The sequence below is a fragment of the Marmota monax genome, unplaced genomic scaffold (genome assembly GCF_021218885.2).
Source record: "Marmota monax isolate L192 unplaced genomic scaffold, Marmota_monax_Labrador192_F-V1.1 WCK01_AAM20220418_F8-fsc00036, whole genome shotgun sequence".
Lineage (NCBI taxonomy): Eukaryota > Metazoa > Chordata > Mammalia > Rodentia > Sciuridae > Marmota > Marmota monax.
In genome coordinates this window covers 5,386,435-5,412,751 of record NW_026694491.1, presented here as the reverse complement: position 1 = coordinate 5,412,751, position 26,317 = coordinate 5,386,435, and the positions used below count along the sequence as shown (strand labels likewise).

At 41.8% G+C, this 26,317-nt stretch overlaps 1 protein-coding gene across 5 annotated transcripts in view; it reads right to left on the bottom strand.

The window, feature by feature from the left end:
• Tmcc3 (transmembrane and coiled-coil domain family 3) overlaps positions 1 to 26,317 on the bottom strand; it is a 262,003-nt gene that overhangs the window by 44,704 nt on the left and 190,982 nt on the right. Inside the window, exon 1 of one of the 5 annotated variants that reach the window (XM_046419284.2) lies at positions 25,426 to 25,635. The exons of the other annotated variants lie outside the window; for them this stretch is intronic. Coding sequence (XP_046275240.1) covers positions 25,426 to 25,503 — 78 coding nt within the window. The 5' untranslated portion in view covers positions 25,504 to 25,635. Of the gene's footprint in view, positions 1 to 25,425; positions 25,636 to 26,317 lie in introns of those variants that run through there. 5 annotated transcript variants of the gene reach the window in all.

Here is a 26,317-nt window from a genome sequence, read left to right as displayed (position 1 = left end):
CAAGTTTCTGATTCACCACGATGAGGTCATAAGTAAGTGACTAACCAAGTCTGAGACCAAGGTACATGTCAGAACGTGCCACTGGTTTAAAGGATAATTGACATAGTGAAGCTGTCCAACAGCAACGTTTCCTTCCAAGTTCTTTCACTTTCAGTGTCAGTATGAGGAGAAATACAGAAATGCACAGAAAAGTAATCCCAGCCCCACACAAATATAGCCTGTGAAGCAGAAACACAGGATGACTCCAAATTCTTATCATTTTGCTGGTCAAATACCTTCAGCAAAAGAACTCTAATAACCTCACAGTTCAATACCAGCAATAACCTGTACCTTGCAGTGGGGAGACAGACAACAGCAGCTCCAATAGAGACTCTACACCAGGATGGGAAGCACCCCCTGCAGCCTGGAAAGCACACGGAGAGCTTTGACTCAGGAAGAGCTCAATCCAGTTATAATTGCTTCTAATTGGCCCTCCCACACGGTCTCACAATTTACAGCTGTAATCAGTTTCACAAAGGATGTGCTATACTTCTTTTCTAACTTTAAAATCAGAATTCTCTCTTCTTAGGTTCTTAACATTACTGTTTTGATTTTTAAAATATACCAAGATATAAAAAAAGGATGAATGAATGAATGAATGAATGAATGAATAAAAGCAAAGGTGCTTTTTTTTTTTTTTAAGAAATAAGCATTGCTCCCTGTGACCTTAATGATAACCCAATGGGATTCAAATTTGCAATGGAGACCGATGCCAATTGGGGAAACCTTTCCGTTCTATGGCACGTAGTCCAAAAAACACACGCTCTGATCAGACATTTTCCACACTCTTGATTTTTATCTTTCCTGGCATGCTCGACTCTCCTTTAATAAAGTCACAACCCTTTGTTGCCATGGAACCCAATCAGACATGAAGCCTGTTACTATGACTTCCCTGCAGGTCTAAAAAAAGACCAAGTGACCAAAAGATCAGCTTTTTCTTAAAAACGAACAAAAAAATAAACAAACTAAGGCAAAGATGATCCAACATCTTCATATATGCACTGACATTTAAGTTTTTATGCAGGCTGATCTGAACTCTTGAGCCAAAGGCAGCTAATGTTTTCTAAAAATTTTTCCTCTGGGACTTTACAAAGAAGACAAATTGTTAAGTATCTGACAAAGAGGGTAAAAACGATCTTGGAATTTCTTCCTTTTTTTTTCCCTTCTTCTAGGCAAGCTTTCTGAAATTTAAGTAGCTGTTTAGCAAACATGTGTCAATCAGCAGCTACCAAATTGTAATATTCATTTCTACCAGTACTTAATTTTTGCCAAGAGCTCATTATTTCCCTGTAAAGAAAAGATATTCTAAACAATACAATCAATCCTGTGTTCTGCCATATCTAGAACTGGACTAAATCTATAGAGAAAAATATCCAAGACTAATAACAGAGCTATTTAAGGAAAGAGAATTAATATTTGTTGAGTGCCTACCATGACCCAGGCATTTCTAAGTCACAATCATAACCCTGCAACACAGGCATTTCCATCTCTGACCAATAAGGGACCAAGGCTCACAGAACTGTAAGTAGCTTGCTCGGGCTTCCGTGTGTGCTACGATGGTGTCTGGCTCCAAAGGCAGACCGATTCATTCATTGCCAGCATTTATTTCTGGTCTCACAGGTGCTATGCATTTTGTTAGGCTTCTTGTTCTTTATGAGAGAATTCACAGGCTTGTAAACCTGTCTGTAAAGAGGGCACACAGTCCGTTTTCACTGGCACAAGGGCTAGTTCTAGCTATACTCATCTTAACAATTACCACACTTACAAAACAGCAGCAGCTACCCCTTGGGAGAATCATGAGAAATGCCCCCTCCATTTGACTGCGACCCTGTTGCACCCTTCCGGAGGGTGGCCACTGCCTAAAGCCTTCCAGTCCTGGACCATGTGGTAGGGAGAAAAGGAAGCTCTATGTGCTTGCTCTTGTCTGATAGCAACATTTAGTACAAGAGTTGAGCTATGCAGACTCTTGAAGTTATTCCGACCCGGTTCTGTACAAACTGCTTTAAGAAATGACTAGTAAGAAGTAGTGTGGCAAAGCATGGAATTTTGAAGTTACATTATTAATTACACCAGTCTCTCAGTTGATATTTTACCTAGTTACCATATAATGAATGCAGCAAAAAGAAATTTTCAAAAACAACACAAAACTGCAATACAATACCACTTCACACCCACTGGGATGGTCATAATAATAATAATAAAAAAAAGATAGTAAGTCCTGGTGAGGAAGTGGAGAAACTGGAACACTCATATACTCCTGGTGAGAATGTAAATTGATACAATCACTTTGGAAAACATCAGCAATTCCTTAAAAGGGTGAACAGAATTAGTATATGACCCAGCAATTCCATTCCTAGTTATATACTCAAGATAGACATACCCGCACAAAAATCTGTATCCAATGTTCACTGTAGCATTGTTAATAGCCCAAGAGTAGAAGCAGTTCCAATGTCCATCAACTGATAAAATATGGTACTATATCCATACGATACATATTATTCAGCCATAAAAACAAAGTACTGATTCATTCTACAACATGGATTAACCTGGAAAACATACTAACTGAAAGACCACATAATGTGACTCCTTTTATGGAAAAATGTACAGAATAGGCAACTCCATAGAGACACAAGTAGATTGATGGTTGCCTAGGCGTGGGGTTTTGAGGTTGGGGAATGGAGCATAATTACTAATGGGTATCTTTTTGAGGTGATGAAAATTTTCTAAAAAATTGCTTGTGGCAGTGATTATACAACTTTGTGAATATATTAAAAACACACCACGATGTACTTTAAATAAGCAAAGTGTATGGTATATAAATTACATTTCAATAACAAAATTTTTTAAAGGAAAACATAACAAAAACCAAACAACCTAAATGCCAAGACCAGCCAACCCTGGACATGTGACTTTGTAGCCTCTGGGGGGGGTCTCCATTCCTTTGCTAAGCAAACAAGGCTAATGCCTGAACCATACATTGTCTTCTCCCTTACGCAAAGGAATCTGAGACTTTTTCTTTTTACCAAGGATTGAATCTGGGGTGCTCTACCACTCAGCAAATCCCAAGCCCTTTTTATTTTTTATTTAGTGACAGAGTCTCACTAAGGTGCTTAGGGCCTTGTTAAGTTGCTTGGGCTGGCCTTGAAACTTCAATCCTTCTGCCTTAGCCTCCTGAGTCACCACTGGGATTACAGGTGTGCACCACTGCACCAGTGGAGAAATCTGTGACTTTCCATTGGAGGGGAAAACCACTTGGTGAAAACCTCTCAGGTAAAGACCACAAGGAGGAGTCAGACCCCTCTGTCTGCCAGTGGGTACCCAGCTCCTTCTGGTTCTTCCCTCTCACCCCAGGCTTTGTGGTTCAATCAGTTCCTGAACACCTGGCATGTGCAAGGCATGACGCTAGAGCATTTCACTATTTCCAACTCTCAAAACAATCCACCAGGGGTGGGGTGGGCAGATATTCATCAACCAGGTGCAGAAACAGGGCCGGAAAGAGTACACAGGGTAACCATGGTTGCAAAGCTGCAGAGACAGAATATGAACTCGGAGCTGAAGTTGGAGATGCTTCTCTTTTTCTTACACCTGTTTTGCAAACTGGGTCCATGAACTTGTTTCTGGGGTTCCATGAGTTTGCTACTTAGAGATACTTAGAAATGCTGCATTTACTTAGATGGTAAAGATTATAACTGCATTTTCAATAATCACAGAGATAACCATTTGCTGGCCAAGAATTGTCCTGGGCCTCCTGGATTCCTACCTCTGCTGGAGCCAGGTATGTAGTATGTAGTCAGTGCAGGTCGATAAGGAAATACCTTAGTTGACTGCATTATTTCTTAGGGCTCCCATAACTTAGGGTACCATGAGCTGAGTGGTTTAAAACAACAGAAATTCATTACCTTACAGTTCTGGGGGTTGGAAGCCTGCAATCAAGGAGTATGCAGGGCCATTCTGCCTCAGAAGATGCTAGGGAAATAAACATTCCATGCCTCTCTGCTTCTGGCAGCCTCTCACACTCCTAGGCTGGCAGATGCACCCTCCAACCCTCGGTCTTCTCGGTCCTGCATCTGCCCATCATCTTCCCTCTGTGTGCCCATCTCAATGTCCAAATTCCCCCCTTTTATAAGGACCCCCGTCATACTGGATGAGGGTTTACCCTAACAAGTTTGTTTTAATTGGATTACCTCTGTTTCCAGATAAGGTCACACTGTGAGGTGCTGGGGGCTAGGACTTCAACATGTCTTCTTGGGGGACACAAGTTAATCTATAACACTGGCTTTAACTATAAATGACACTTCAGTTCTGATAAAGAGCAAAGGGTCTCAGAGGGAACAAAGGTGTCACATATAGAATTTTTCTGACACAACTCTAGGATTGAGCCTTTCTATCAGCCAATAAATAATAAAGTATTCCAAACTAAGCTGAAACAGCAGTGGTCACTGCTGTTCTGACAGTGTGAGGAGTGCTTCTGATCACCAGGAACTTCAGTTAGTGCTAACTTAAATTATTACCTTTGTATTCTGTTTTTGTTTGACATTTTTCAGCACAAAATGCTGAGGAAAAAAATATCCTTAGAAGGCTGATGAAATATGCTAAAACAAATCTTTATTCTTTTTTTAAAAAAATATATTTTTTGGTTATAATTGGACACAATATTTTATTTTCATGTGGTGCTGAGGATCGAACCCAGTACCTCATGCATGCTAGGTGAGTGGTCTACCTCTGGGCCACAACCCCAGGCCCCGAAATCTTTATTCTTGAAGAACATCTTAAGTAAAAACATAAATTAGCATCTAAGAAACGAACATTTTTCTATAAGCCAGAAGCAGGGAGAAGATAAATTTTAAAATATGGAAATAAGAGTACATGCCTTCCCTAATTAGACTTATTTAAATAAAAAACTTAGCCAAGGCCTTTACTAATCAGTTTGATGTACTTAAACATTGAACTCTGTAAGGAAAAATCCTGCTGTCTTGCTGTAATGTGTGAACTCAAATATTATATTAATATCTATGCATGAAAATTTTTTTTTACAGTTAACATTTTTTTAGTTGTAGATGAACACAATACCTTTTTAATTTATTCTTACGTGGTGCTGAGGATAGAACCTAGTGCCTCACACGTGCTAGGTACACGGACTACAATCCCAGCCCAGGAAATGCGTAATACAGTCTTTCCTTCCTTGCTTCCTCCTTCATTTCTCTGCCCATCCAAACATTTATTTTGCATTGTGTGCCAAGCACTGGAGAGATGACCCCTACCCACCTCTGGGTACAGACAGTGACCAAACCACAAGTTACTAGGATGCAAAGGCTCACAATAGATTAGGTGCAGGGTGGGTGGAGGAGCTCCCAACCTGGCTGTAAATTGAGAAAGGGAATCAGGGAAGGCCTATGTGTACATTATCTTACATAAGCCTCCAGTACCCTTATAAGGAAAGAATTATTCTTATTGTTTAACATGAGGAGTGTGACGCTCAAATGGCTTGGACAAGTTGGCTAAGATGACTTCACACAGCTTGTCAGAGGAATAACCAGGATTTAAAAACCAGGCCTGTTGTCCCCAAAGCCCTAGCACTACACTGCCGCCTTACTTTACCATGCAGAACTCTCAGCATTTTGAAGGAGGGCTGTCATGCAGCCTGAATTTAGGAGATCTGAGCACTTATCACCTCCATGGTTATCACTCTAGTCCAAGCCACTGTTGTCACTCCCCATGGGTCTCTCTGGGCCAGCATGCCCATCTGTACTCTCTCTGTAATCCATCAATCAAGGACGTCCATGTGTAGGCCCATACACTGGCCTTCCCATACCTCTAAGGCCCCGGGTCCTCCTCCTCACTCCAGCCACAGCCTCCTGATGTGCCTTAAGCACTGCAGGTTCTCTCTTGCCTGGGGATGTGTCTACATCTGCTATTTCCTTCCTGGACCACTCTTCCCTTAGGTAGCTGCACAGCTTACTTCAAAGGGTCTTCCCACTATGTCATCTCTGAGAGGAGTTTTCCCTGAGTCTTTGGTTTGGATGTGAGCTGTCCCCGAAAAGCTCACATGTGAGACAATGCAAGAAGGTTTGGAGGAGAAATGATTGGGCTCTAACCTTAATCTAATCAGTGAATTAACACCCCCCCCCCAATGGGATTAACTGTGAGGCAGCTGGAGGCAGGGGGGTGTGGCTATGGGGTATATATATTTTATATCTGGTGAGTGGAGTCTCTCTCTGCTTTCTGATCACCAAGTGATCAGGGCTGCTTGCCTCTGCCACGCTCTTCTGACATGATGTTCTGCCTCACCTCAAGCCCTAAGGAACAGAGCCGGCTTCTATGGACTAAGACATCTGACTAAACTGTGAGCCCTCAAATAAACTTTTCCTCTTAAAATTGTTCTGGTCAGATACTTTAGTCACAGCCGAGAAAAAGCTGATCTAAACAGTCTATTTAAAACTGTGTGAGCCTCCCAGTCCTCTTCCCAACTTTGCTTTTTCAATAATGCACTGACTACCACTTAACATGCAGGGGATTTTATCTATGACTCTGTGCTGTCTGCCTTGCACTACTAGAATCAGGCCTAACTACAGCAAGAATTTTTGTTTTATCCCTTGGAATGTCTGGCACATAGCAGGTGCTCAATGCTTACTAAATGAATGTGCTGAATGAGGGTGGAAGCTGAGCTCATGAGTTACAAGCATGAGCCACAGTGTGCTGCACGAAAGAATTCTAGCCTGATATCCCCACATACCACGCTCCTTGACTTGGGATAAAGATGGATGATAAGGGGACAATTTGGTGGTGGGGAGGGACAAGAAGCCAATCTAAGAGGCCAAAAGGAGTTCATTCTTCAATTCAGTGCCAGCAAAGGGTGCCTGAGAGATTCCTTTTCCATGCCACATGCTGGGGACATGCACGTACCAATCTCAGTATTTACTTTCCAAGGAAGCACTCACTGTCTTCTCTTCCACTGGGGCCAATAGTCCCAGAGCAAGCAAGCTCCAGGTGTGGGCCAGGGAAGGAGTCCTCGGGCCAAGATGTTAGGGGCAGTAATGAGCAGATTGTTTTTGACTTTTCTGATCAAAGTTCTCATCATTAAAAAACACTGCTTAAGCACTCAAGGAGGTCTCTGTTTTCCCTAGCTAAGCTCCACCTATTCACGTGAAGGCTCTTTTTCTGCCTTTTGTACCCCCAGTGAAACCTCACCAGAGCTACCAAGGTTTTCCACAAGGGTTCAATTCTCCAGGAGGTCTTAGGCAGCCCAGAGTGGGCTATGAACTTGTCTACATAGGTTGCAGGAATGAGATACCCTGAGCATCTCAGCACCTGATGGATGTTGAAGAAACAAGCATAAGACTGCACCAGATCAAAGAGTAAAAAGGCGAAAGATGGGAGACTGAATACTTTCCCAAGGAGGAGCCTGTGCAACAGAATGTTCAATGCCTGCCAAACTCCATACTCAACTTCATTCTATGTCTCTTATGGATCAGGTTGTTTGTTGGTGGTGGTGGTGATGGGAAATGGGAGTGACAAATAACAGTAATGGGAAAGCTTTAAGTGCCCGACTTTTGTAAAATTCTAGGGCACTCAAAGGGTGCTTTTTGGTTCTGAAATTCTTTGAAGGGATTGAAATCGCTATAAAATCCAAAAATCAAATCCCACCCCACCCCCCACCACCACGAAAAATGCTACTATAATTTGAGTTTGTATCAGTCTGTGTTCCGCAGTTTGCAAAAAGGTGACGGATTTGGGTTACAAAGGCAGTGTTCCACTATAAAAACCTGCTGGTTGCCATGACAATTAACATCCCTGTTCCTCCTTTTTGTGCACATCTTCCATCTGAGTAAAATCAAAGAACCTATCTGCAACACGCAGGATATTTAGTATTTCCTTTGCAGAAGGATAATACATACACACACACACGCACACACACGCACACACACACACACAAAATACACATCAAAGGGCTGGCTAATCAGAGGTGAACCAAACCCTTGAACATGGGTACCATCTGTTCTCTTCTGCCACAAATGCCCTACAAACCACAGGAGACACTCCTGCAGGAGGGTGGGCTGGGAAGCCTTAATAGCTGACACCCATTCATCAGGTCCAGAACCTCTCAGGGTAGATTTGGGTCTGTTCTCCTAAAGGGGACCCTGTGAAGCCAGGGCTCCCTGGAGAACAGTCCCTGCCACCCTGCAGCACCATGATCCATTGCAGACCTGCCCTTGTCTGAGTACCTACTCAGGCCTAGCACAGTGCTGAGCACCAGGGGACGCCCTGAGGACACTGAAGGGAACTGTGGGACAGTGCCACCTCTCTTTTATATTTTCTCCCACATTCTTTGATTAGGTCTAGCCTGCCTCAAATCAGCCCTGTCTTGGAAGAAAGCCAGGGGAGAATTCTAGGCCCTGTTCTGGGGAGTGACCTTGGGTTACCCACAACCTGGCACTGCCACTAGCTCCCATCTTGTGGTCACCAATCTTGACCACTGACTCAGGTGAGGAGCTCAGTGATGAATAAATCAGACTATATTCATTCATGTGAGTTATTCTCTCTTTCTCAGAACAAAGGCTGCTCATCTAAATGTATAGGGTCACATGGAAACCTGCCTATTTAACCATCATTACCATCTTTGTTAAAAGTTCTTATAAAAAGTTATACATGTTCTTGGGCTGGGGTTGTGGCTCAGTGGTAGAGCACTTGCCTCATATGCATGAGGCCCTAGGTTCAATCAGCACTGCATAAAAAAATAGATAAATAAAAATAAAGATACTGTGTCCTAAAAAATTTTTTTAAAAGTTATACATGTTCTCATTTAACTACCATGAATTATAAAACCTACTTATTTTAGAAGATACAAGAGGAAAATAAAACACCCAGCAGAGGTTAAACAGTACCTGCTACCCTTTCTGACTTTGGGCAGTTCCACCTACTGGTTGGGGGCAAAGGCTCAGGAATGTGGATCTACCTGGGTTTACTAAGTTCCAGCCTTTACACTTAGCATATGATCTTGGACATGACAGCTGATCTCTGTATGAGCCTTAGTTCCTCATTCACAACATGAGTATAATTTTATACACTTCTTGATACTGTGGTGAGGATTGTTTTAAAACCTTGTCATAGCACTAGCGCAAAATACCTACTCATCTACGCCAGCTTTACTAATGTTCTGTTATGCAGATTCCATAATTTTAAGCAAAAAATGGTACTTTGTGTATGATATTTTGTATGCTTTTTCAATCAACATAAAAGCATGACCTCTTGACATGTCAACAAATGTATGATGTTGATGGTTATAATTCTGAAACCAGAGGTTACAGCTGACCATTGGTTCTTTATTATTATTATTATTTTTAATGATCATCTGCTACCATGGAAAATCATTCCAAAGGAAGTTGGGGAATTTTTCCCTAAAAATATGCACATCTATGTGTCACAGATAAAATCCACAGACCCTAGGAGTTAAGGGCTGAGCTGTGTCCTCCTTTAAAAAAAAAAAAAAATCATGTTGAAGTCCTAACCTCAGTACCTCGGAATTTAACTATATTTCAAGATAAAGTCTTTAAAGAGTTAATTAAGTTAAAAATGAGATAATTAGGGTAGGCCTCAATCAGTATGATCAGCATCCTCCTGAGAGGAGGATACATGGATACAGACACATAAAGGGAAGATGATGTGAAGACAGATAAAAGAAGGTGGACCACAAGCAGAGGAGGCCTAGGTCCTCGTGGTCCTCTGAAGAAATGACCTGCCAACACCTTGATCTCAGACTTTCAGCCTCTAGAAATATACAAAGAAATTTTGTTTAAGCAACCCAGATTGTGGTAATTTGTTAGAGAAGGTCTAGTGAATTAACTCACAAGGTTAACACAAAATACCAGCTCTAACCTCACGCAGTATAGGTAAGAATATTTAATGTTATACCTTCTATATTTTGAAGTAACAAAACATTTTAAAACTAACAAGAGGGGCTGGGGTTGTGGCTCGGTGGCAGATCACTTGCCTTGCACATGTGAGGCACTGAATTTGAGCCTAAGCACCACATTAAAAAAATAAAAACAAACAAAATAAAGATATCGTGTCCATGTATAACTAAAAAAATTTAAAAAACTAACAAGATTATAAATTGATACTGTAAACTTTCCATAATGCTGCTGTAATCACATAAGAAAAACAAATGCAACCACACATGAAGTATGGGATTTCAGTCATTTTTAATCTCTGTCCATACATGCACACTTCAGTTCTCTTAAAGTGCACTGGAGCTGGGAGCTGGGAGCAGGCAGTGGCAGATACCTGGCTACTCAGGAGGCTGAGGCAGAAGGATCATTAAGTTCAAGGCAACTCAGCAAGACCTTGTCTCAAAATAAAAAAAATTAAAAAGGGCTGGGGAGGGGCTGGGGTTGTGGCTCAGTGGTAGAGCACTTGCCTAGCTTGTGCGAGGCCCTGGGTTCAATCACCAGCACCACCACATTTAAAAAAAAAAAAAAAAAGGGTATTGTGTCCAACTACAACTAAAAAAGGAGCGGGGCGGGGGGGGGGGATCTGGGGATGTGGCTCAGTGGTAGAGGCCCCTGAATTCAATCCCCAATACCACCAGGAAAAAAAAAAGGGGGGGGGGGGAAGAAGGGCTATATACACACACTGGTTCAGGGAATGAAGGTACCATGTTGAAAAAATAGCAAGTTACAAGAGATGTCATTTATGCAAAATTTTAACCCAAGAAACAACATTTTGCTTATTAATTCACTCAAGATGTAAAAACACATAAAGAAACAACACCTAACAACTTCAGGTTAGAGAGATCTCCGAGGAAGTAGGAAGGAAGATGCACCCATGTAACTGTACCTGGGACCATTTACTTCTTACAAACAATAACTGAAATCAGATGCAGACAAGTCAAAAGGCTAACAACATCTGTTGACTCGGGGAGGCAGGAATATGCATCTCACTGTTTTTAAAATGCCTTTTTTCCATATGTGAAAGATTTAAGATTTAGTAACTAAACATGAATTTGTCTACTTCCTATATTTAATCAGAACCACTTGGCTCTGCTTTGACATGGATTTTCTTCAGGCTCAGAACATTGTCCCCTTTGTGAAACAGCTGCTATTTCTCATAGGCCTCTTCCTTACCTTATAATTCTGGAATCTGATGTCACTGCATTTATGTCCAGAGGTCATTAATATCAACTTTAAATTCAACCACCAAAGTATTCATAAACATAAGAAAATTAAAATCCACTGAGAGTTTAATAAGTTAATTGCCCTAGAAAAACCATCAGGCTCATTTCAGGCGGCTGAGTAAATAAACTAAGAAGCAATTATTTTAAAGAATGAATTACTAACAAAGCAGCTGATTTCTGCAATGTCCAAAGTATCAGAAAACATAAAATGCCTTTGTATCCAGAATTAGTATCTCTTTGTCTTCCAACAGTATATATATATTATTCTTATTTATCAATCTGTTACCATTAAAATTACCCCAAACACACAACTTATTTTAAAACTAAGGATTTAAGGAAAGTCACAAGAACACAGGTTTATTATGTTCATTTCCTAAAGAAATAAAAAGTTTCAAAAGAATGTTGGAGCCCTGGACTCACTGTGAAAAATGGCCTTACACAGCAAGGCTCCAGATCTCCTTTTAAGTCTATAAAATCAGATCTTAATGCGAATCTTGAGTACTTCAACAACTTTCTTGCTTTTGGCCCATTTTAAATGGCCAAACTGCTGGTCAAATTTCTCAGCAGTGGTTTAATGTCCTCCGGCCACCCAAAGGTTAGAGTACTTCTAGGAGTGCAGTTAACGATCTGTGTGAGCATCCCCACTGCTACTGGGAGGGCACACACGAGCCAGCTGAATGAAGATCCTGGCTTGTCCTCTGGTGCCCAAACGCCCAAGAGACGCCAACTCAGGGAGTGCTTCTAAACTGCACGCACATGAGGTAAGCTTTGGCGGACTCTACACAACAAATATTACGTGATAATTTGCTTAGGTCAGGAGGCTTTTATAGGCACAGTGCTGTTTGCAAACAAAAGCACGTGTAATAAAAGCACCTTCACTCCACCCTTAATATGCTCTTAGGTAAGGTTATGAAGTGTTAAGTGTTAGTACAGCCAACAAACAGCTTTAGCTTCCCTCTGTGTCAGATGCAGAGATAAGGGCAGCTGGATGGCTCAGTAATTATCAAAGGTGCACAGAGCCACCCCTAAGTAGCTATTAACCAGGCACAGGGGTAACATACAAGTAAGACTAATGAGCCAGATAAAGAGACAGCTTCCTCCCTCCAAACCCGAAATTTTGTGGTATTTGTATCCTAACAGAAATGACAAATCACTGTGGGCTGGGGCTGTAGCTCAGTGGTAGAGCACCTGCCTCACATGTCTGGGGCACTGGGTTTGAGCTTCAGCACCAAACAAAAATAAATAAAGCTTGTGTCCATCCGCAACTAAAAACAAAATATATTTTAAAAGAAAAGAAAAATGACAAATCACCTTAAAATTTCTCAGTACAGGGCCCAACTCAAGGATCCTACATACACTTACCAAATGAGAAAATGAGCCTGACAAAGCAGCAGTCCTGGGCCCTGCGGGACAAAAAGTTAGGCTGGGTTTCTGCCCTTCTTTCTCCCCAGCTGGGATAAGCCACCAATTCTTTAGAGAAGCAATGGTGGTTTGGAAAACAATGCACATTCTTTATGTGGTAGCAGATTTTTGGCAAATGATGGGAGGTCACGATTATTCTATTATTATTTAAAAGACAGCTATGTTGCCCAGGCTGGTCTCTAACTCCTGGGCTCAAGTGATCCTCCTGCCTCAGCCTCCTGAGTAGCTGGGATACCAGGTACATGCCACCATAGCCAGCTTAAAGGACAGGATTTCATAATGTTAAACAGAATTTGTTGAGAGGAGACATTTCATTCCAAAGGGAACTAAAAGGAAAAGTTAAACACACACACGCCCCTTTACTATCCTTTCTCCCCTCCACTTTTGTTCTTCCTTAATGTACATGATATCGGAGTCAGGCCTGTTTGAAAATTTCTAAATATGAGAACTGGAGTTCTCAAAATACTCACATCAAATCCTCAGGGGGAGGAGGCAGGCACATGAAGGCTATCAATCCAGAATAGACACTCCAGAATCACAACCTTCTGAGTGCATCAGTTTTAAAACTCAAAGAAAAGACCCACTTGAATCAAAGTGTGAAATATGATTTGTCAAGAACTATGTAATGTTTTGAACAACCAACAATAAAAATTAAAAAAAAAAACTCAAAGAAAAGGCAAACATTTATAAAAATAAAACTAGATACACGTGGACAGCAGTATTTTTAAAGACAGGTAACTATTCGAAAAATAATATTGGGATAACTGCATAGACATCTGAAAGGGAATCAAATAATTTTAACTGATTCAAGCATAAAAATAAAAATCATAAAATATACTAGGAGAACATGGGCGTGTTAGTTTTTTTAAAAAGAATCTCAAAGCACAAAGGCCTCTGAAAGAATGACACAATCTATAATCATTAACATTTTCAAATTTCTTCATGATGAAATCTCATTAATATATGTTCATACTTTTAATGTGCAACCTCTATGTTCAGCACAAGCAAAACAATGACACCAGCAACCGGAAGAATTCTATGACAGCCCCCATGTTAGGATCCCCGTTGTAGGAGCAAGACTTGTGAACACGATGGGATTTCATTCCCATAACTAGGTTATCTCATATGGCAAAGCTGAAAATTTTTTTTCAGATATAATTAAGGCCTCTAATCAGTTGACTTTAATCAAGGTAGCATGCTGGGTGGGTCTGACCTAAGCAGGTTAGCTTTTATAAAAAGAGGATCTAAGGGTAAAAGACAAAATGCCTCAGTGACTATTGTCCCACAGGCTTGAAGAAACATACTGCCATGTTCTCCAGAGCATGTCAGGGAACAGTGGGAAGCCTCAGGGGGATAGGAGCCTCAGTCCTACAGCTCCAAGGAACTTAATTCCGTAATCCACCAGTGAGCCCAGAAACAGAGCCAAACGTCTTAACGGAGGGTGCAGGCAAGCTGCCACAGGACTCTAGGCCCGTGGAAACTGTGAGATTAAAAAAAAAAAAAAAAGACAGCACCCATTTGTTAAGTTTGTAATTTGTTACACAATAGTAGAAAATTAATATAATCCAGGAATAACAAATTGGGAAACATGTATGTGCAAAGCAATTTGTTTAATAAGTGAAAAACTGCCATAAATCTTTAAAAAGATCAACAGATAAATGGCCAGAATATGTAAACAGTTGACAAACTGTTTTTTTGTTTTGTTTTGTTTTGGTACTGGGGATTGAACTCGGGGTTGAACTCGGGGCACTGGACCACTGACTAAAAACCCAGCCCTATTTTTATTTAGAGACAGGGTCTCACTGAGTTGTTTGACCCCTCGCTATTGCTGAGGCTGGCTTTGAACTGGGATCCTCCTGTCTCAGCCTCCCGAGCCACTGGGATTACAGGTGTATGCCATGGCACCACGGCACCTGGCAACAGACTGTTTTTTAAGTATAAGAAAATCTGATCAATTAATGGATTATAATTCCATAAGACATAACTGCTGGCGAAGCTGGCTGAGGGGTGCGTGGGACACTTCTACTATTTTCTGCAACTTCCTGATATTTAAATGTTTCAAAGTAAAAAATGTAAAATATGATCAACCTCATTTATAAGAGGAAAAAAATTAAAATAAGGTACCAGTTTTCATCTCTCAGATTGGCAAGGATCAAAAATCTTGATAATATCAACATTGCACTGGAAGGATGTGAGTTGAGGCATGTTCACACATTCCGGGTAGTTATATAAACTGTCACCAGTTTGCTCACTGCTGTACCCCAGCTCCTGGTGTTTTGACACAGAGTAGGTACTGTGTTCGATTTGGCAATATCTTTAAAATGCATGTGCCCCTTAGCTGAGCAATCCCACTGTGAGGGATTTAGCTTACTAGCATATCTTTATATGCGCAGAAAGAAGCATGTCCAAGCCACTGGTGTGTCTGTAATCACCAACGATTGGAAGCCATATGTCCTTTTATAAGGAAATGGTTAAATAAATGATGGAATCACCATATGCTGGAATCTTGTGTCACAATTAAGAATTAATCTGCACTGAGATGGATCTAGAGCAGAACCCGCTTTCCAGCTTCTGAGCCCCACAGTGCAGTTTCCCAGAAGACTCATTCGGCTACTATTTCCAAACCCCACCCATGTACCAGGCTCCATGCCTCAATACAAAGAACACAATCAACCCCAGAGAGGAGAGGAGAGGTGCCCACAGACACAGCTCTTACTGAATGGGCCTCATATTGTTAGATAAATTAAAATCTATGCCAGCTAGTGATTCAGTCTCAAATAGAGGCCACCTGTTCCAATTAGTGAGATTAAAATAGTACACTGCTAATATCTGAAGTCAAGTTCAGGCCTTTGGGCTGATCACAATAGCTTTACAAAGAGATAAAAGGGACTTCTGGTCCCCAACCCTCAGCTGGACACACCAAGGACACATACTTAGGTGCTGAAGCACTGTCTCCAGTAAGAGCATGGCATGCTTTATTTTTGGACAAGAGCTTATATCCAAATTTCTCTGAAGGGCTGCAGCTCCCGGCACTATTTAATGTCCTCACATTACCAACAATCCTACATACCTATCTTTAGGTTCAACTTTACTTCATAAAAAAACAGCTGATATTTCTTCACTGTCCCCGATTTTTCCTTGCCCGAAATTCCCAAAGAATCCCCATCTTCTTGATGTTCTATACTTTGGCTCCTAAGGTCTTCTACTACCTGCCTCAGTTTTTCTCAGGTGCTCAGAAGACCAAAGTCATGTGGAGGAGACACCCCTCCTGCAGTGAGCAGCACTCATTTCCAATCTCCCTCTAGGGTGCCCACCCAGTCAAGACTGCCATCCACTTACCAGAGTACTTCTCCTCATCCAAAATATCATTTATAAATATTAAATCAACTGATATATACTCCATCTGGTACACAAAGGATTCAGGGTGCATTAAAGGAAACACACATTCAGATGGTCCTTGGATTGTGATGGTCTGATGTATGATTTTTCAACTTTAGGATGGTGTGAAACTGACACACATTCAGCAGAAATTGAACTTCAATTTTTGATCTTTTTTGATACGTGTTCATAAATCAATGACATTCTACAATACACTACTGCTTCCCAATAAACCCATTTTAATTTGAATATAACATGTTGGAAGTACATAGAATACACCTACCCTATCAGGCACCACAGCCTAGTCCATGGTATTCTGCTGCATCACCACCACTGCAAAATGTGCATTCACGATTAGTCTGTGCATCCTAATCTTGCACCAAAGATAGTTTAATAAACGATTTTTAAGTAATACCAGCACAATTTTTTTAAAAAAGCTTCACATAAGGGTTGTACCCCACTTTAAAAAAATTGGCATAAAATCTGTGAGTATTATGCAGTGAAATATGATACTTTAAACACGCTCAGAACAAATCATCTAACACAAAGCCTATTTTATAATAAAGTGTTGAATGGCTCATATAATTTATCAAATCCTGTAAACATACACGAATGTAAGTGCACATGCATGCACATGCCCACAGACACACATTCTTACTTTAAAACCAGACCACATAAAATGTACATTACAAACGAAAGTCAAAAGCAGGATGTAAACATGCAGAAGGCCCTGGGTTCAATCCCTAGCAAACACACACACACACACACACACACACACACAAATCCAGATATAAAAATAAGCAGTCCATAATATCTCACTCAGTTATATTGAAATTTGAATCTGAGTTGCCTGTTGGCCAAAGTAAAAAGAGAAATAGTTAATAACTCAAATTTTCATAATCCATTAGGGGTTAAAGTATTTCTAAGCATCTTCCAGGCCACAGGTCTAGAAGAAAGGATATATTAAGACTAGCGTTTTTCTAAATGATCTTCAATTACTTTAGGTGGCCTAAGACAGAAGCTTTAAAGAACAGAGTCACCGTGAACGGTGACTCCCTCTTCAACCCTCAATCCCAACCAGCTGATTCAGTCTGGGAGGAACACTCTGTGGGGTCAAAAGCTCCCCAGCAACGCTCCATCACTCACTAGCTACTGATTCTGGCACCGCAGGCCCTAAACTCAAATAATATTGAGCTGGAATAGTAACAATGATACTTGAAAAACAAATTTAAGTTAAGGAGTGAACTGATTTAGAAATATCAGGTAAATTATAGACCAGGTGGTAACAAGCGACATGTAGGAGGTACGGGGTGATTGAAGGCTGGGAGACTCTGTGGTAGGCCGTGCGTGACTCAACACCAGAACAACTAACGCTGTTAGTAATGGGTTTCCTAACACCACTTCCCGTGGTTGCTCACACAGCTGGTGAGTGAAAGAGTTGACTTTCAAGTTTGACTCCTGAGTCCACTGAGTCAGTAAAGCTGGAGATCATGAGGAAAAGGTGTCTGGGCAACATCTAAGATGTAAACCACGGGACTGCGGGGTGGGGAGACGGAGGAAGCCTCCCGGGTTTGGGGACTGGTTGGATGGGAAGAGACTAATTGGGAACCAGGAGATTGAGAGAATGATGTCTGACAAACAGACTTTGATATGCATGTGGGACTTCTTGGTGGAAATAAATATTTTGTATTTTGCAATAAAAGCCACACCTTACTATTGGGTTGGGCTCAAGTCAGTGTGTAGGGCAGAAGTCACACGGATTTCCCCTCAGCAGGGCACTACAGTAGGGCTAGGCACTGGACATACCATCTCTCAGTAAACCATTGTGACTCAACAGGCCATTAGCAGCTGTGACTGTCTTCCTCCCAGTGCTGAGCAGATAATACTTTCTTTGGCCAAGAAACAGATCAAGGTTTTGGTTTGGGTTTAAGGAATGTGTTGTTTAAGTTATATACATGTTGAGCATCCCTAATTCCCAAACTCTAAATGCTCCAAAATCTGAAATTTTTTGAACACTGGCATGATGGCGTAATTGGAAAATTCAACTTGAACTTTATATGACAGGTTGCAAAAGACAGGCACACAAAACAATACCGTATAAAATTATCTTCAGGCTATGTGTATACATGTATATGAAAAGTCAGCCAATTTTGTGTCTAGATACAGGTCCCATCCCAAACTATGTCACTGTGCATATGCAAATACTCCATATGCAAATCCAAATCTAAAACACTTTTAGTCTCAAGCATTGTAAGTAAGAGATAACCAACCTGTATACCCAAAACACTAGGTACTGTGAGATGCTCTCAATCAGAGACTCACAAGAACTGAGCATTTCAGAGGCAATAGCAGACTCAGGTGGAATTCTAGGTTCCAGAATATAAGATGCAGTCTACGGCTTAAGCATCTGCATACCTTTTCTCCAAACATCCCATCCCCAACTGGTGGACTCATCTCACAAAAATTTACGCTGAAAAATACAAAGACACTAAAAGGCACCTCCGAAATTATAATTTTTTAAAAGTGGCAACAATCCAGTGCAGCTATGTACCTTTATGTTGTCACCCTTCTTCAGTTCATCCCTGCTCCCCCAAAAATCTGGAAAGAAAACTCAGAAGGATAATAACCTAACAATAAATCACTCAAACACACATTTTCACCTAGAAAATTAACAAAAATTTTAAACTGTTCATCGATTTTTCTCCTGAAAAATAATCTTAAGTTCTCAATTTACCTAGTTTAATCAAAGAAAATTAAGCAATTAATTTGGTAGGCCCAATCCCCAGCACATGTGTGCATGTGGATACACACTCTCTCTTTTGTCTTAGTGTGTGTATGTGGGGGGGCAAGTATCAAGGTAAACAAATATATGACATACAAAGTTCTCTTTTAAGAAGAGAGGATAATGGTTAGTCCTAATCAATCTGTATTAGTTACATGATTTTACTGGCTATAGTCTGGCTGACATACTTTTTCTACTTCTGCAAATGAAATGATGTGAAATTAACATCTAAGTTCCTTTCCAGGGTCTGGGGTAGTTCAGTGGTGGAGTACGTGTTCAGCATATATGATATCCCAGGTTCAAGCTCCAGGATTTAAAAAAAAAAAAATGAATGAATGAATAAATAAAATTCTCTATGGAAACCAGGAACAGTTCTCCAAGGGAAGAATTATGACACTCTTTGTTAAAAAACAAACAAACAAAAAAACTCTAGTAACATGCCTGAGGGTATTAAATAAATTTCCTTCCACTTCTAACATGCTGAAAACACAAAAACACATGGAGTCTAATCTCCCAACCCTCTTCCTTTGAGAGGACTGTGCCTTCAATCCAGTCCAGCCAGAATCCCACAGAGAGTTCCGGTGAGGCCACTGGAGTATTCTTTTCTCAGTTCCCTTAAACCGTCCTAGTGTTTTCAGTTATCAGGAGCCCTTCAGACCTGAGGCAGATACAAGTTTACAACCATCATTTAGATGTGGCTTCTTGTGGGTACTTCAAGAAACAATCCTTCAAAAGATCTAGTCTCTGAAGAAAACGCAAAGTACTGGAAATCACACCTATAGTCTGCACTCAACCGCACCTCCTACAATGGCGGACAGTTACATTGCTCTTAGGTATTTTATTATTATTCCTTTCCCATCTTGATATTAACTGACTGGCTAGCAGGTGCTGGCTGGTCAATGCTTCTACATCCTACATCATTTACTTCTCACAACAGTCTCCAAAGGGAAGCATCATGACACTATTGGTAAAAAGGTAACTTTGGTAACATGCCCAAGGGAGACTTGTGGGGAGGATGGCTAAAGAACTGGAACTCTGGACCACTCCAGTGCCTGTCCCTCAAATGTGATGTGCTGTGGGGAGACACAAGAAGCAGTGGCTAAATATTATGAAGGATTTCCCAGAAAGATCACCAGGTGACTGATTATGTGGACCAAGAAAACAGAAGATGTGGACATGCAGTTCAGTCACAGGGATCTACTGAGGAGACATGTGTCTGCAGCCACACTTTGAACTCAATGATCACAAGGAAAACCCAGAGTCATAATGCTCTTCAGTGGCTCATCCTCTTGAGACAAAGTATCAGGCTTCAGAATGTTTTTCTCATGCTCTTAAATCATGACCTTATTTAACGGCCTTTAATAAGACTTCCCCAAACTGTGGGCAAATTCTTATATCCTAGATGTTACAAAATGTTCGTAAACTATCAATCATTCAAAACCAGCATTCGCTCAAAAGTTTATGAGTATATGACTATGTTCAAAGACTGGCAAAATGTGTGTTGTAAGAATCTAGAGCACATAATTTGGGTAGGTGTTCTGCTGAAGCTGTTCCGTCATTTCCCAATAGCCACAAGACCTCGAACAAATTATTAACCAGGCTGGTCTTCAGCCTCCTCAACTGTAAAATGGAGCTGTAAGCAGGATACTGTGAAGATCAAGGAGATAGTGAATTTGAAGTACTTACTATCGCCTGGTGTACATTCAGTAATCAGTGCATATTAACTACTATTGGTAAGCATTCTTTTGTGCTCTGTTTGCCTCCTTACAGAGAAATAATCAACAAGTTTACTGTTTTGCTTCACACAGCACCCCTCCCAAGTCCACGAAGTGGCTGGATTAGGCACAAATCATACATCCTGACGTTCCTTTTCTAAGGAATGAAAAGTCCTCATTCTGATTCACAGTACAGTGATTCATGGTTCTCTTCCTTTTTTCTCACCACCCCCTCTATTGAAAACACAAAAACACCAGAAACAGCAGGGCTGAATGCCGCAGATTCGCCTAAAGTCAAGATGTGGGCAATTTTCATCTAGCGCTCAGTTGATTTCTAACCTTAGCAGCAGCCCTGGAAACTCAAGCCCAGGGTCTAAAGCAAAACACATCCTGTGATCCAGTCAGGTAGCAGCTGTCTTGGTGCTCAACAGCGGATGTGACAGGCGGGTGTGCTGGTGGTGGTTGGCAATTCATTCTCCTCTGAAGGAGGATCCACAGCTCAAAAAACACTTGCCCTATCAATCTAGTCATCCCAAATATAAGAAAAGTCTGGCCTGCAACACCATTCATTATTCACAGTCTCTTTAATGAACTCTTTAGAATGAAACAAGTCACTGGCTAGAAAAATATTCACAGACTGCTCTGTTCACATTTCGTAAACATCATTGCAGTTATTCCTTACAACACCCATCTTGTGTAGAAGAGGAAACTAAGCCTGAGAATGAGTAGAGAGCTCAAAGTGTTGCCAGTAGCAAGTTTCACTACAGCAAGATCTGTTTTCTGAAGATGAAACTAATGAAAGTGGGTCTGTGGGGAAAATAACCTGGGTCCTTACAGGTACGATGGATAGAAGTTAGTGAAGGTCCTTATGGCTGAACTGGGTAGGAGGTGACTGGGGATACAGAAGGAAGGAACCAATTTCAGAAAAATGTCAGAGAAAGACCTAGGTTAGAGAGATGGGGGAAAGCAGGCACTCAAAATGACTAGCAGTTCTGAGTAATCAAGGCACCAACAGAATAAGAAAAAAATTCACCTTTCATACAGATAAAAATAGCTAACATTTGAGTGCACACAATCTTTATTTATTTATTTATTTTTGTACTGAGGATTGAACCCAGGGGTGCTTAACTAGTGAGCCAGGGTCTCCTTAAGTTGCTGAGGCTAGCCTCAAACTTTTAAACCTCCTGCCTCAGTTTCCCAAGTTGCTGGGATTATAGATGTGCACCACATCTGGCTCAATCTTAACTTTTTTTTTTAAAATAACACTCTTATGTAAGACTCATAGTCACTCCCTGAAGAATGGACTAATATCATAATTTTTATTTATTTTCCAAGTTTTTTTTTTTCTTTTCAGTTCTGGGGAATTGAACCCCATACGCTTGTGCATGCTGGACAAGTACTATATGAACATGTTTAGTACATGTATTAAACATGTTTAATACATGTTTAGTCCTATTTTTATTTTGAGGTAGGGTCTCACTAAGTTAACCAGCCCGGCCTTAAACTCTTTCGTTTTTTAAATTAATTAATTATTTTTGGAACTGAAGAACTTAGGGGCACTTTATTACTGAGCTACATCTGCAGCCCCTTTTTAATCTGAGTCAGGGTCTAAGTTGCCAAGGCTGGCCTCAAATTTACAATTCAGCCTCAGTTTTCAAACTAGAATTACAGGTGTGTACCATCCTACCTGGCTCATCACCTCTTTTTTTTTTTTTTTTTAAATAGATGGCTAACTACAGGCTCAGAAAGATTATTTAGGACACTGTCTTGGTGACCAATTGGTAACTGTGAAGAGCAAGAACATGATCCAGAGTGGCCTAAACCTGGAGCCCCAGTTGCTCATAGCTACACTCAAATGGCTGGAAGTGGCACTTTCAAACATTTAAATGAAAACTGTACTAACAAAAATTTGATTCACATGTAATTTTTAACATGAAAAATAAACCAGTTACTGTAAAGAAAGAAGACTGCCCATATTCTTAAAAAGATGATAAGCTTTAATAATCTAGGACAAGAAAAAAAAAGGATTTTAATTATGTATGCTCTTTCTTTTAAAGTAGAGATGTATTATGTATGTCAAGCTAACAAGCACTATTTCTGAGTTTTACAAGATAAAATTTTAAAATGTGAATGATTCTGACTTGTTAGCTTAGACACAATCACATAATTCATTAGTTTCATTACATTTTTGCTGAAGGTGAGGGGGGGATCTAGGTCAGTCCACCTGACTATAAAAATAGACTTTTGCAATATTAAAATAGCACACTGCCTCATTATTATTCCAGTTACAGAGGCTTAAACAAGCCTAGCAAAAGAGATGTGTGTATTTTTCCTGTTATCTCAACAGGGTATCAACTTTGAATTTTTTTTTTTTTAAAATGACCATTTGATAACAAAGAACATGTTCTCAAAAGAGTGGCTCCTATCTGGGAGGAAACTGCATATTACTAAAAAATTCATCATCTCTTCCTAGGCATCCCCAATTGTTATTTTAGGGAAGCTAATTTATCAAATGAGACCATTAGGGTTTAAATCCTAATTTACACTAGTTTATTCCCAAGGAGAGGGTGCCATTGAGAAATTAATCCCTAATACCATCTGATGTCTCCCTTTTACATCACGTACTCTCTGGGTGTAAATATGAAATGTCTTTATAGCTGCACCTAATTGAGTTCCACAAAACAGAAGCTAAAATCATGGAATGAATACTTCCTATGCAGGGAAACTGCTTTTGCTTTCCCTTCATTAGAGTAGACTTAATGCAGCCTTAAGGACAGGTTCAAAATTACATCAGACCCTTGGGGCTGGGACTATAGCTCAGTGGTAGAGCACTTGCCTAGTACATACGAGACCCTAGGTTCAATCCTCAGCAACATGTTAAAGAAATAAAATAAAGTTATTGTTCTAAAAAAAATTGCATCAGGCCCACTGGAGAAAAGTTCTTTAGAGTTTGCAAGATTTCACTAGTTCTCCTGATTCCTCACAATGTCAACAATAAAACCCCTAAGAGCAGAAAGGTAAGAAGTTTAGTCTGGACCCTCAAGAAGTCCAGCACTGCTACTATAGAACCTGTGATCTTTTCTACTAAAGTTCTAGTCACCCTCTCTGCCTTTCTTCTAGTTCTCACTGGATGTCTCATTTCCCCAGTAGACAAATTTAGGAAAAGTGGTACATACAAAGTCTAAGTTGGTTTTTAAACACACCCTATTTCAAATCAGGTATCTCCATGCTAACAAAACAATGTAGCACATATAGCATGTGAGCAGACTTTTAAAGAAAATAAATATGCCCAGTCCAATACAGTGACGGCACTTTCACAGAACATAGATGTGGAAGTCAAACTATGACAGAAACAGCAGAGATAAACTCCTCCTGCAGTTCAGTTACACTTTCCATCTAAGTACTTTAAGTAGAGACTTTCTCACTTTTAAAAGTGAGTTTTCCAAAGTTTCATGAATTCTACCAATTGCTTAAATGAGCTGGGCCATCCATCCCTTGAAATAATTGTTTACACAATCGTACTGTTTACACAAATATTAGCACAGTTATGCCAAGAGAAACCAAGCCTCTACATTTTTTAAGTCTGAAATTTCTTCTGTCAACTGCAACACTAACTATATAGACTCTGCACAATCACAACTTAGAAAAACATCTTCGGTTAGCTGTATTATTAAGCAGTCACCCTTAAAAAAACTTCTAACTGTAGGTATCCAAAAGTCGTTCTCTTCCAAACAGTGTTTCTGGTTATTTTCATAACAAGTTATGAGCTTTTAAAGAAAGGGGGGGAATAGGGGGAAGTGGGAAGACAAGAGGTATTATTCCACCAAATATATTCAAACTGCCAAAACTTGAAATTATCTTGTTAAATTAACAATGTGCCAAAAAGAAAAAAGGCAAATGTTCCAGGGGCTAATTACTTCACTTCTAAGGTAACTGATGACTACTTGGGACTATGACTGAACATCGGAATCCTGCAGAAGGGTCACAACCATTCCTTTCACTGTTGTAACTATCTCCATCTGGTTTATCTTTGGATAGTGAAGGTGGCAGGCCTGAAAGTGATCCTGTTCTACCTCCTTGAACTTTATACAGGGAAGCTGACACCCAGATCCCCAGTTCTCTCGGACAAGCACAACTCCAGGTATTTCTTTCCAGAACAGATGCCAGGGTGGAGGAGGTACTACATTTTAAATGGCACTTCAATCAGCCACGAGGCGAACAGATTTCGGAGCCTCTTATCCAGCCTCGCGGATTAAGCTGCCAGGGAGGACACAGGTATTTCCCGGAGAGACCAGCGCTCTGGCTGCGGCCTCCGTCTTTAAATTGAAGCTCTATAGGGCTCGTCCCGCAGTCTGCCTGGAAGATCTATTTTCGCCCACAGCCAAAATCAGCAACTGCAAATTACACTGCAAACAATGGCGAGGGCGCCTGCTCCGAAGGGCTCGAAACTCCGGAGAGGCAGTGCGAAGACTGACTTTTCACTGAGCAGAAGCGGGCCCGCCGCCTCCCGAGGGCGAGACACGCGGCGGAGCCGAGAGGTTGGGAGCGAGGGTGGCAGAGCCCGGCATGGAGACCTCCAGCGCCGGGTGCGGCGGGTGGCGGGATTCCCTCGCCTCCAGGCTGAGGGCGCGCCCTGGCGGGGAGGGCGACGAGCGCGGGCCGTCGGGGAGCCCCGGGCGCCCGGGACAGCGCGGGGCCGAGCGGCGGCGCGGGCTGGCTCTGCTCCCCACCTGGGCGGCGGACGCGGGCTCGGGGCCCCTCCAGCTCGGTGATTCGGGAAAGCAAGGACCCCAGCAGAGGGAGAGGCGGCGGCGGAGCGAGTTAACACGGAGCCCAAGCCCCGCCCGGCCTCGCCCCCCGGCCCCGCGCGCCCTCCCCGGAGCTCGGCGCCCCCGCCGCCGCCCTGCCGCGGCTCTCACCCGGCTCTTGCAGCGGTGGTGCCGGCCGGGGTCGGAGTAGGTCCGGTCCACGGTGAGCGCCGTGTCGCTGCCTGGCATCTCGGCGCCCAGACTGGGAACTTTCCGTCTCCTGGGGCCGTGCGCCGCACAGCGCCGCTGGCTGCCAGCCGTGCTCGGGCTCGCCCCGGGAGCCGCGGCCGAGGGGGCGGTGCGGGCGGCTGCAGCTGTTGCCGACACCCGCGCGGCCGCCCTGCTCCGCAGCCACCGCCGCCGCGGCGTGGGGGGAGGCGGGACCGGGAGACGAGTCTCCGCCCCCTCCCCTCGGCCGCCCCGCCCAGCGCCCGGACCCTGTCCAGGTGCAAGTTCTTTGCCTCGCTCCCTGGAAGACAGTAGTTCCACCCACTCCCACACTGCCCTCTTTCTCCTCAAAAGATAAGCGACATCTACACTGCTGACTTATTTGTGTTTATGATAAAAGATGACTTTGAGAGCAGGATGTTAATGATGGCTTTCAATGCTTCCTTTTAGGTTATTAGTCACTCAACGGGGACTTACTGGGCAGCTACCATGAAACAGACCCTGGGCTAAGGACCGGAGATGAAAGAAACAAAACAAAACAAAACAAAAAACATTTCTTTCCTTGTGTGATTCCACACAGTGTACACTAAGCTCCTACTGTGTTGTGTTTTTTTAATATTTTGCATGTCTGACTCACCATGTTGTAAGCCACTTGAAAGTCCGGACATATTTTAGCATTCGCCATTCCCAATGAACTGCCCCATCTACAAAGAATTTGGAGTCTGGAAGAGAAAGGACTGATTGGAGAGCAATTAAAATATCAGTTTCCTAAATCAAAATTCAAAGCACCTGGTGCGGTTCTGTATGGCATACCAAAGGGAGACTGGGTTGACAG